At 35.9% G+C, this 13,110-nt stretch overlaps 1 protein-coding gene across 17 annotated transcripts in view; it reads right to left on the bottom strand.

Moving 5' to 3' along the window:
- SLC4A7 (solute carrier family 4 member 7) overlaps positions 1–13,110 on the bottom strand; it is a 101,592-nt gene that overhangs the window by 19,861 nt on the left and 68,621 nt on the right. For all 17 annotated transcript variants that reach the window (XM_017498248.2, XM_017498246.2, XM_037727763.1 and 14 more), the window contains 5 exons: positions 9,851–9,984; positions 8,211–8,456; positions 6,191–6,296; positions 3,322–3,483; positions 2,822–2,935 (listed from right to left, as the gene is read on the bottom strand). In XM_017498248.2, the coding sequence (XP_017353737.1) occupies positions 2,822–2,935; positions 3,322–3,483; positions 6,191–6,296; positions 8,211–8,456; positions 9,851–9,984 (762 nt within the window). The remainder of the gene's footprint in view (positions 1–2,821; positions 2,936–3,321; positions 3,484–6,190; positions 6,297–8,210; positions 8,457–9,850; positions 9,985–13,110) is intronic.

Raw genomic sequence — 13,110 nt, forward strand, 5'->3', positions numbered from 1 at the left:
GCAAGTAGACCCCCTGTCATGTGACTCAATCTTTCCGCCTAGAGGTGGCACCTGCTTCCTTCCCCCTTGAAACCAAGATGATCCTGTGATTTACTTTAACCCACAGAATAAGGCCAAAGTGACACTGTGTGAATTCTAAGTATTAACCTTAATGGACCTTGCAGCTTCTTCTCTAACTCGCTTTCAACACTGGAATAATTATGCTTTCGAGTAAGTCTAGATAAGCATTCTTGAGGATAAGACTATCCTCAATACAGTCTATATGGTAGTGAGTATGTGAGGGCAGGGGCAGGAGGGAGGCTGCAGTGGGAAGGCCGCCATGTGTGGTACAGTTCCCCAGGCAACTATCCCAGCTGTTTAAACCGTCTGAGCTGAGGCCTCAGACATGCCAACAAAAGCATATTGCTCCATTAAGCCACTAGATGACTGCAGCCCATACAGCAGACCACTAACCAGCTAAGCCTACTCCCAACTGCCATAGAATTATAAACAAATAAATGGCTGTTATTCAAAAGTTTGTTATGTAGAAATTGATAAGCAAACTGGAATGTCATTTCAACATGTTCCTGCATAATTCATATAAGGTGAAATCAATCTATCTACTAAATTTCTAAACTAAACTGCTTTATAGGTCTTGCAGACTAAGTGATTTTGAAAGGGTCAGCACTAAATCAGAACTAGCCCTCAATACATGATATTTCCAAAGCAACTACTAACTATAAAAACAGGACATTTTATAAGATACTAAAACATTTTTATGGTACAATATAAGATTTATTTGATAGCAAAAATTTTTTAAAAGATCAAGAGAGTTTACTATGTTTGGGAGTGAATATATTGAAACCTAAACATATGTGTTTATTATCTCGACTTGGTATTAAGCTTGTTTCTTCTTCAGGAAAACATTTGCCAATACAAAAGGGAAATTTAATACCTTCAAAGTTCAGGTAATTCAATCTTCCCACACTGACATATATGAAACTACCTCATACTCAATACAGTATATGAATAAAAATATTTTATCCTGCTTATACAATGCCATTTCCTTTTTTGTTGTTGTTGAGAGCGAGTTTCAGTCTTGTTGCCCAGACTGGAGTGCAATGGCAAAATCTCAGCTCATCACAACCTCCGCCTCCAGGGTTAAACTGATTCTCCTGCCTCAGCCTCCCAAGTAGCTGGGACTACCGGCATGCGCCACCATAACTGGCTAATTTTTTTTGGTATTTTTAGTAGAGATGGGGTTTCTCCATGTTGGTCAAGCTGGTCTCGAACTCCTGACCTCAGGTGATCCACCCGCCTAGACTTCCCAAAGTGCTGGGATTGTAGGTGTGAGCCACCACGCCCGGCCTGCCATTTCCTCTTAAGAGTTCCTTGATTTGTTTCCACAAGTATATTTTATGCCTCTTGAAACCAGCCTATTACCTGAAAGGCATATCAATAAATGAATAACAAGGACATATTTAAGAACCAGAATAAGGAACTTAGGCCAGGATTACAGGAAATTATATCAAGTTTTGAACCAATATTCATTTGTAGTTTCATTTATTTATATAGTCTCATAAAACTTAAAGTTTAATATTTTCATATTTTTATGTTAAAAATACAGACTTTCTAAAAATTGTTGGCAAATTATTTTCCACCCATGTTTCCTACTTTAAAAACTACTGGTTTTAAAAATAACATTTTTTGATCTCAGTGCAATATTATAAAATAATATATAATATAATCATTTATAATAGAAAATAAAATGATCATTATATTCCTTATTTCTGATCCCCTTTAAAAGAGCTGCTTCTGAAAGAAGTCATCTAACTTGTTGAATTAAATATAACCAGTGACACTACTTAAAATGTATCTTTCCTTCTAGCATAAGCAAAGGAGGATGGGAGAAAACAAAAACAGCAAAAGGAAAATGAATATATGCAAAGTTGCTAATGAAGGCACAAAATTCAAATGGATGCTCAGATCAAATAGCATTTTTCTCATAGAACACATTTTTTTTTTTTCTCCTGATGCTGCTGGAGATTGTTACATGGAGCTTTCCAACTACTGTCAGATATATTACCCTTCTAGAAATGTAACTAGAGCCTCCATGCCACTCTTAGAAAATTCAACTCTAGGTTACTTTTTTTTTTTTTTTTTTTTTTTTTTTTTTTTTTTTTTTTTNTTTTGGAGACAAAGAGTTTTGCTCTTGTTGCCCAGGCTGGAGTGCAATGGCACGATCTCGGCTCACTGCAACCTCTGCCTCCCGGGTTCAAGTGATTCTCCTGCTTCAGCCTCCTGAGTAGCTGGGATTACACGCACAGGCCACCACATCTGGCTAATTTTTGCATTTTTAGTAGAGACAGGGTTTCACTATGTTGGCCAGGCTGGTCTTGAACTCCTGACCTCTAGTGATCCGCCTGGCTTGGCCTCCCAAAGTGCTAGGATAACAGGTGTGAGCCACTGCGCCCAGACTGGGTTACTTCTTTATAAAAGAACAAAGGGTGTTTCCTTCTCCCTGGAAGGTACAGCAAGAACTCCAGATAGGAAAGCAAACACTTTCTTTTTGTTTTTTTAAATGGCTCCCTATACCTTACCACAAATATTTTCATTCACTGTCTCTAATGGACCAGCATTGATACTTTTAAGTTCACATGTCTCTTTTCTATCCATATTGTCATTGTTTATACATATGAAAAATACATATAAATTATTTCAAAGCATCAGCTCTTCAAAGAGACTACATAATTTTTAAAAGTAACTAGTGAGAAAATGTTATCTTGCTTTAAAGTGGTATGATATTACTAAGTAACAAACAGACACTTGTTTTAATCCTTACCTCAAATTTTTCAGGAACATGAAGTTTAGGAGATGGAACTCCTACAAGGTAGTCAATTATAACCATTATTACTATTGTGAGAAATACAGCAAAATCACTGATTGTCGATCGCACCTATGTTAAAGGGATTATGTTAATATAAACACAGAAATACTATGGGTTCTTTCTAAATAATTCACATCTTTCATTTATAAAATTGTCACTATGAAGTATAAATAGAGCTTTTAACTAGTGGCAATGTTAACAGTGAAACACATTTGTATTTCTTTCCAAAAAGATAAAAAACACATTTCACAACTAACCTAGCAACTCTCATTGTACCATCATCTTTCTACTGTGAGCTCAGGCATGTAATATACATTTTTCACTATGAATAATTTCTTTATTAACTGTTAGCATAGAGTATTAACCTCAAAAAACATATTACCGTTTTGAAATAAACCAAAGACATAAAAACTAGAAATATAAATACCAGAATTCCAAAATTACATTGCAGTTACCTTGGTAGGAAAGTAACGCTTGGTCTTAAATTGCTTGAGGAATGAAGACAGAAAAAATGTTGTGAAAAACAAGATGACACACCAAAAGAGCACATCTGGAATATAAGGTCCATGATGACCACAAGCTGATCCTATGAATACACCATGAAATTTTTTACATTCCTGGAAACAAGGAGAGAGAAAAAAGAGAATGGAGATTCTTAAGCATCCAATAAATTACTCATGAATTTCACTGACTCTTCAGATGCAACTGATTGTAAGAGACACCATCATTTTGTTCTCCTTATAAAGAAAAAACGTTCACCAGTTAACTGTAACACACTTCCAATTAATTGTAATATATATCCTGAGTTCAAGATGCTATAATTCGAAAAACTTTGTGAGTCTAAAATCACTAAAATAGAGTGTTTTGCCAAGTCACTTCATAAACTCCTTTCTTTCAATTCCATATTTCTCTAGTGAAAGGCTCATAGTAAGTATTATTTGTAAAATGTTTCTTCTGTATTCTTGCTTGTCCACAATTTTACTGCTTTTCCTTTATTTCTGATGAAGTGGTTTAAAACAAAAGCAGCAGAAAGAAAATTAATACTATGCTCTTTCACGATGCTGGATAAGAGATGGCTACAGTACCTAAGTTAAAATCAGTAATAAAAATTGTGTTTAGGTTTTCTGACTTGACTCAGTACCTTCAGACTAAAAGCACAGGACCATGAGCAGTAAAATGACCATTAAAATATTTCATTAATAGACCAGGCACGCTGGCTCACACCTGTAATCCTAGCACTTTGGGTGACTGAGGCGGGAGGATCACAAGCTCAGGAGTTCAATACCAGCCTTGCCAAGATGGTGAAACCCCATCTCTACTAAAAATACAAAAATTAGCCGGGCGTGGTGGCATGAGCCTGTAATCTCAGCTACTCAGGAGGCTGAGGCAGGAGAATCATTTGAACCAGGGAGACGGAGGTTGCAGTGAGCAGAGACTGCACCACTGCTCTCTAGCCTGGTGACAGAGCAAGACTCCTCCTTGAAGAAAAAAAAACCCATTAATAAAATCAGTAATATAATCAATAATATGGTATAATATAATGCAATTATAGAAACTATTGACTTGATTTTCCTTTAGGGAAAAAAATAACTGAAAGGCAACTAGAAATTAACAGAAGCAGATGCCACTAAAGTTCTCCTTTTCTTACTTATAAACTAATGGAGCTCATTTTAACAAAACAAGCCAGTTGTACTGAAAGACAAATAGTTAAATGTTCCATTATTTTCACATGCCATGTGCTGAGACTAGTAAACCTAATCCATTCCATGAATATGAAAATAAAAGCTATACCATCACCACAAAACAAAAAAACCCACCCCACATGGCCCTCTGGGATAACATGAAAGCACTTTTATCTATATATCAAGACATCTTACCCATCATCAAATGAATTCTTTGTAACAAATCACTTTTACTTGAACACCTCTATTAAGTATACCTCTTCTTTAACAAAAATGACTTTCGAAATATAAAATAGTAAAGCATGAACGGATGTTAATGTTATTTGTTTTTAGAGACAGGGTCTCATTCTGTTGCCCAGGCTGGAGAGCAGTGACACTATTATAGCTCACTGTAATCTCTAGTTCCTGGGCTCAAGTGATTCTCCCTCCTTAGACTCCCAGTAAGCTAGCTGCAAGCTTGAGTTGCCACACCAGGCTAATTTTTTAAGTTTTTTCAAGATGGTGCCTTGCTATGTTGCCCAGGCTGGTCTCTAACTCCTGGCCTCAAACAATACTCCTGCCTTGTTCCCCCAAGAGTGCTAAGGTTATGGGTGTGAACCTCCATGCCTGGCTACTTTTACTGCTTTAAATCAGCACTGCCAATAAATAGATGTATTAGATGATACAGATAATTTAACATTTCCATCACAGAAATGAAAATACAGAAGCCAATAGTCACACGAATTGACTGAGCATGTGAAATGTGGCTAGTTAACTGAAAAACTAAACTTTTAATTAATCTTAATTTAAGTTTAAATGGACACGTGGCTAATGGCTACTGTACTGGACAATACAGCCTTAAATCATCAATGGAATAAAATATCAGATAGTATCCTCCAAATTATATACTTAGTGACTATCACCTTTAGTGAGAAATGAATGACCTACAGTTACTTATATGATATAAAAAGCAAGGGATGTTAGTTTTAACTCTGACTGCTGGCAAACTTTACAACTTTATTTCTAATTCCCAACTTTGGAAATGTCAAAAATAAATATTCTAGGGTTAGGACAATATTCCCCAACAGAACACGAACATCTATAATAGTGTTCAGCACAGGGGAGGTGTTCATTACATGTTTTTATCCTTTTTCCTTTCTCTTCCCTTAATGCTCGAACCAGACTAGTCTTGATGAGTTAGACTATGTTAACTCAGACATTTAGGATGCTAGCACAGCACTCATGATCTTCTAAGTAAGTTGTCAATGGAGCAGATGAATGGATAAAATGGCAGGACAAGTGGATATAAAATACTGTGAAGTCAGGTATACGTAGCCACAGTCCCAGTAAACACTTCCTTTGAACATATCAATCTAAGCAGAATTAGAAAATAGAAGTATATTCACATCTTTATACTGATCATATCTTGGAAGTCACATATAATCCACCTTTATCTCTCTTACCAGTTTCATTCTTTTCAGCTTATGCTTTTGAGCACATGACACATAAAAAAAGTGGCAACTACTATCTGGTTAAAACAACGCTATGTTCCGAAAACATACTACCTATCCATCAATCAAGAAGAAAAGTATGTCTAATTAGAAAAATCTAACAGAACCATATCAATATATATTTAAAACCCTTTATTTCAGAATATACTCACAGAAACAGTGAGATTTCTCCAGGGAATATTATGTGCTGTTATATTCTCTTTCTTCCATTGCGCTAGAGTTTCGTTGCTGGGGTTAGGAGGTTCAGTACATACACATCTGAGAAATTAGAGTAGGATACATTTTTAAGAATCCTGAATTTCATGCTTACATTTTACTAAATCAATTATACATTGTGGTAGTTTTTAACTTCTTCACTTTTTTCCCCACATTACAAAGCATGGAGACTAGAAAGTGAAAACTACATCAGAAACAACAGAATGGAACAAAGTTTGGGTTATAGAAATAAACCCAATACAAATACCAAAATGTTTAGTGAATTAAGCTAGTTAAAATGTGTCCTTGCTGGGAAGCACTATTTTACTTAAAAATCTGAGATGAGTCCACCATGTTTAGCAAGATGAGTCTCCACTAAAGCTTATCTACTCGACCTCCACAGCAGTTACTGCTGTCTCTTCCCAAACCCCCATTGCATGTATAGAGTCCCAATAAGAGTTATACTACCATTAATTCTTTATATCTGACCAGCCCTACCTACTCACAGTCACCCTTTATTGATCTTAAGGCTCATTCTTAAATAAATAAAAAATAGTTTCTCATCAGGACAGGACTAGGAGAGTTATAAGGAAATCAGTATTGAGTTCATATCCAGAACTATTTCAACCACCTAAAAAAGCTAGAACACACATAAGCGAAGAAACTTTTAAATACGAACTTAAAAGATGAAAAGAAATAATCACGAACATTCCAAACTCGATTATGAGCTGTTTGAGAAAAAGCAAGAAGACAGACTTTGGAGTCCATCCAGGCGCTTTTAGTAGCTGACTGACCTAAGGCAAGTTTTAACCTCCAAGGCAGTCAGCTTCTTCATACACAAAAGGGGCTATGATGTGAACAGGTAACACTACAAATATAATTTATAATATAAATTAGGCAACACTCCGAATACAGTGCCTGCAGATGTTCACAGAATGTTGGCCAAATAAATGCTTTTCATAGAAGGAAACATTACTCTAACTGGCTGACACTAACTATAAAAGTCATGCTTTATAAAGGTCAAAGAAGCCAAAGGCAAGAAAAGAAAGACAAAAAAAAATTTTTTTTAATTAAGTCTTCTAATTCGGCATCATAGTGTAACTAGTATATTCAAATAGGTCAATATCACAGGAATTTTCATACCCTCTTTATTCTGTCCATTAAGTGTGTGCAAGGAGTAGCAGGGGAAGAAGGACGAATAAACGAAAGGGGGAAAGCACATGTATCTGGGGCTTAGGTGGGTAGAAAAAGAAAAGTTGTATCCTTTTGTGTCTTTGGTAACCATATTTTTCCCTGTAAATCAATCAAATGCAGTCCCGCATTTATACCAAACGTGACTGCTACAGACACCAAATAAAGGCATCTACTTAGAGATGTCTACTTTTAAAGTGTATTTTACTTTTATTGAATATACTTGCCAAATTTTTGTAACTATTATACATTTCTTTTCAAATCCTATTTTATTTTAGAGTTTAAAAAGATTTTCATTGCATATTTTTCTCATCAAAAGGAAAACACTATAAACAGCAGATGAATGTATTGAAATAACTTTCATTAAAAATTATCAAGCTTTAAAAATATTAATGATGCAAAATTTGAAGAATACACAAATATAAAAAATATAGTCTACATTCTATCATACATCTAAGATTTAGTTAAAGAATATAAGATCCAATGTAACAATTGCTCGACTCAAATATATGGTGGATCAGCTGCCAAACAATCAAATTTAAATTGGCCAATCCAATTCAAACAAGTGAATAAGCTATTTCAGTGGACAAAAAAGACTGAATTTTACCAATTTTATTTTTGTCCACTGAATGCTTTGACAAAATCTCATCTGAAACAAACACGTCACTATCACATGGCTAGTCAGGTAGTTATAGTGATAGTTACACTATGACACTGCAAAAAAATTCATCTTTGACATCTTTGCAAAAACACATTTTACTATTAGAGGAAAAGAGAAATACTTACGAGTAGCTGGTCAGTTCATCTAAGTTGTTGTGCATATTAAATGCATACGTTTCTCCTAAATCAAAGAGCTTCTCCAAAGCCTCGTAGATGAATATAATGCAAATAAGAGCTGCAAAAGCCTCTTCTGTAAATCGAGTAATATAACACACAAGGCTGCTTGCATCTGTTGCAACCAAAACAATGCACAGAAAAGAAGTCCACAGACCAATACTGGTTCTTAAAGACAGATAGGAAAGCTGATAATCTCTGTTTAGAAAGAAAAATATGAATATGATAAACATATATGGAATAGTATTTGTACCTAAAATTTGTCATAGCAAGCAACAGCAACAGCATGAAAACATGAATCCTAAAAGAGAATGAATCACAGAATGACAAAATAACAACTAGAGAAAACTCTAACATATTCTTCTGCTTCAACTGAAGACTAGCTTATTAATAGATTTGTTTTAACTTATATAAAAGATTTACAGTGAAAATCTACTAGACAATAAATATTTCAAAATCATTAGAGCTCACTTTATAAATCAGTTATGAGTAAATGACAGACATGGAGTCTATATGAAAAAACCATTGCATCTTACTCCATCTAAAGATGCAGACGTCATATGTGTCAATTTAGTAATCAGCTCCAACATCATTACCATGACTACCATTACTCTCCTCTCTCACCATTATCACACAGAAAGTAATTTCTTATTTTAAACTTCAAGAAATTAGAATCCATACTTCAGGTCATTGCATTCTCTATTAGTCTATGTGGCATGCCAGACTGGAATTGCATTAAGCTTTAGTGAGCATGGAATCAGAAAAACAGAGTTGGATCCATCAAATATGTCATAGCATCAAGTTGTTTAAGCTAAAACATATAAATTTCATTTATGTCACAAAAAGAATACTAGAAGCTGGGTACGCGGTGGCTCACACCTGTAACTCCAGCACTTTGGAAGGTTGAGGTGGGTGGATCACTTGAGGTCAGGAGTTTGAGACCACTCTGGCCAACAAAGTGAAACCCCATCTCTACTGATAAAACAGTTAGCCAGGCATGGTGGCAGCACCAGTAATCCCAGCTACTCGGGAGACTGAGGCAGGAGAATCACTTGAACCTGGGAGGCAGAGGGTACAGTGAGCCGAGATCACACCACTGCACTCCAGCCTGGGCAACAGAGTGAGACTCAGTCTCAAAAAAATAAATAGATAAAATAAGGAACAGCACTAGCCATGTTGAATTCAAAGTCTAACAGCTACAGTACACTATATTCATTTCTGCAGCGTGAACAACCTCACCAACAGAAACTGACACTTCACTCTGATTGCTTCAACCCAACTCAGATTAACACCTTCTTACTGGTTTAAATTTGTTGGCACAAAGGATTTGTATTTAGCCCTCAAGTTATTTGCTTGTCAGCATTCAAATCCAGTGATTTTATACTCAAAGACAATCTTACTTTCTTCATCTCCAAGTTACTGGATTAAGAATGGAAGAGGCCAGAGTGCAGTCATTCATACAGTAGCTCAAAAATAATGAGAATGCATTACTTTCCAGCAATTAGGTAATTCCCTTCTAAGTTAATAAACAATTTCATATATAATTGTATATACATCCAAACACACGTGATAAGTAGAGGACTATTACTTACCTGCAGAATTTATATAAAATTTTTTCAAACACTAGAACTGGACCTGTGCTCCCCAATATTGTTAGAGGTTGCCCAGCAAACAATGAATAGGCAATCCCAGTTAATGATGCTCCAAAAAGAGACTCTATTGCACTCTGTTTAAGGAAAAAAGAAATGAATAAAAGCAATACATCATAAACATTTCTCTAACCTACTATAATACATGTAAGGCATCTGGAAAATAAAAATACCCATCAAGCAGTTATAAAGTCAACGCTCCTTTGAGCTTTTAATTTAAAATATAAAAAATTCAAATACATTTTAAATACACAAGAAAAATTGTTATCTTTTTGCATATTAAAAAGAAACTCTTGTGATCATCCTTAATTCAAAACTCAATACAGGTTGAGTATCCCTAAACCAAAACTCCACACTCCAAACTTTTTGAGTGCCAATATGACACTGAAAAGGAAATGCTCATTAGAGCACTTCAGATTTCAGATTAAAGATGCTCAACCAGACGTATAATCCTCTAAAAAATCAAAAATCTGAACTACTCCTGGTTCCAAGCATTTCGGATAAGGGATACTCAACCTGTGCTGTGGGAAGAAAGGAGCAAAGAGCAAATGGGAGACACACACGCAAGGGCTTCAACTTCATCTATACATGTTTTATTTCTTAAGTCTGTGAGTACAGAGGGATATGTATAATTATTTTGAGTACCTTTATATGGCTGAAATAGTTCATTTTAAAAATAAAAAATATTAATTACTCAGTATGGTGTTACAAAAAAGAACTGCTATAAAAAATTCTTTCGAATAGGTGATAAATCAACATGTGACTCTCAAACTGATTTCTAAAGAGCAAAACTTTCCACATATTTTAAAGAAATTAATATGATAGGCTTAATCATCCAAACTGATATACTTATCACTAAAGTTTGGCAAGAAAAAATAAAGAGAAAATTAAAGACTAAGAGAATTTAAATCAAAGTTAGTACACTGATTTTGTATCACCACCACCATTACATTCTAATTAATTAGGCTATCAGATGATTAGCTATGCCACTAGACAAAGGGGGAAGGAAGCAGAAAGGAAAGAATAGTTTACCACATACAAACATCAAGGTCAACTGGAATGTGCTATCCAGAAAAGCCAGCCCATAATGGGTAAAGGCAAGGAAAAAAGAAGCTTGTAAGAGACAATCCTCCTGAAATGAGAGGCAGTGCAGCAACAGACAAAGAGGAAGGCTTCCAAAACTAGATTTCGGGTGGGAAGACTAAGTACTACGAGTTGTTCAGCCATGGTCGTATCTTAACGTTTCCAAGCCTAAGCTTTCTCACTTTGAAATGGGGGTAATGATAACTAGAACATAGTATTTGCAAAAACGCCTGGCAAGCATGGTGTCTGGCACACAGAATACAGTGAATGAATGGTAGCAATTCTCATCATCAGCTAGAACGGCATCTCCCAAAATCAAAATTACAAAATAACAGTACGCAATGAAAGTATATTTCACCTATTAGAATAAAAACAGGATCAAACTTAAAGATAAATAAATGTATCTTTTGGCAACATAAAGGAGAAGTGCCCACGTTAATGACACATTTGTTAATTGTTGAGGCTAAATTTGTTTTATTGCCTGTGGGGAAAAACATTTGTTCTTAGAAGAACAAATGGGCATGGTGGCTTGCTGGGCCACGGTGGGCTCGCGCCTGTAATCCCAGCACTTTAGGAGGTCAGGAGTTCAAGACCAGCCTGGCCAATTAGCTGGGCATGGTGGTAGGCACCTGTAGTCCCAGCCACAAAGGAGGCTGAGGTAGAACAATCGCTTGAACCTGGGAGGCAGAGGTTGCAGTGAGCCGAGATTGTGCCACTGCACTCCAGCCTGGCTGACAGAGTGAGACTCTGTCTCAAAAAAAAAAAAAGAAAGAAAATCCTTAGCTCAATTATAATAAGCATATTTAGGAACAAATTTATGCAGAGGTTAAGTCAAAGGAAAAAAAATGGGCCAGGCAAAGTGGCTCACATCTATAATTTCGGCACTTTGGGAGGCCGAGGGAGGTGGATCATTTGAGCCCAGGAGTTCAAGACCAGCTTGAGCACAGCAAAATTTGGTCTCTACAAAAAATATGCTAGGCGTGGTGGTGGTACATGCCTAAAGTCCCAGCCACTAAGGAGGCTGATTATGAGAGAAGTCCAGGAGGTCAAAACTACAAAGAACTGAGATCATGCCATCATTGCACTCTAGCCTGAGTGACACAGTGAGACCCTATCTCAAAAAAAAAAACCCAAAAACAAAAATCAGAAACAAAGGAAAAAAATGTCTAACTGGTATAGAGAGACAAAAAGCAAAACGTTGAGATAAGAAGAAAAATGGCAAAAAAACATTAACAAGGACAAATGGGTACAAATTCAGGTCCCCCCCAATCTTGAGTTGAAACGCAGATATTGCCACATGAAGACCTTCTGTTTTTCTAATTTTTGAACTGTTTCTATGTTCACTGCCATACTGCTACCTATCTTTTCTCTAAAGAAATCACAGCCTATTATACTGCCTGCCTACCTCATTCTCACATTCATTAAGTTTCCATTTTGCCTATGAGAAGCCCTACCTACCCTTACCTTTCCATCACACACCTATATATACACCTTCTCTACTGCACTACTCTTTTAAATCATTAAATACTCCCACTAATCTTCCCTCCTTCTCAAAACTCTAGTTTGGTTTTTCACAGAATTTCATCATCCTGATTCCTCTTTTAGGTCTATGTGCCTAATTTGCTAGGATCATTTTCCTCCTCCATCCCATCGTTCCTCCATTCTATATATCTAGTAATTTCACACTTTTTCCCTCTCCTCCTCTCTCTGTAAATTATCTTTCTTGTTAACTGCCTCTACTCTATGTCAACCTCACTCCTATAGAAACGATTCCCAATCTTTACATTTCCTCCTTACCACTCTACGAACTCTGGAACTGTACCTTCTAATATTTCCATTTCCACTTGAAATTCTAATATAGCATCTGTTAACTAACACATATCCCTTATCATTTTCCTCCATAATATTTCTGCTTCCTCTATTTCAATTATTTCAAATCCTACAGCTCTTCCTTTATCTCACTCATGTGTGGCAAAGCACTATATATATACTATTTTGTTTCTTTCACTTATTCACTTTTGTCTTTTTCACTTAATCACTTTTGTCTTTTTCATTTAGGATCCTTGAGGACAGAAGATACTGGCTTCTCTTACACTTATCTATATTCCCCCAATGCCAAA

The sequence above is a fragment of the Cebus imitator genome, unplaced genomic scaffold (genome assembly GCF_001604975.1).
Source record: "Cebus imitator isolate Cc_AM_T3 unplaced genomic scaffold, Cebus_imitator-1.0 Scaffold239, whole genome shotgun sequence".
NCBI lineage: Eukaryota > Metazoa > Chordata > Mammalia > Primates > Cebidae > Cebus > Cebus imitator.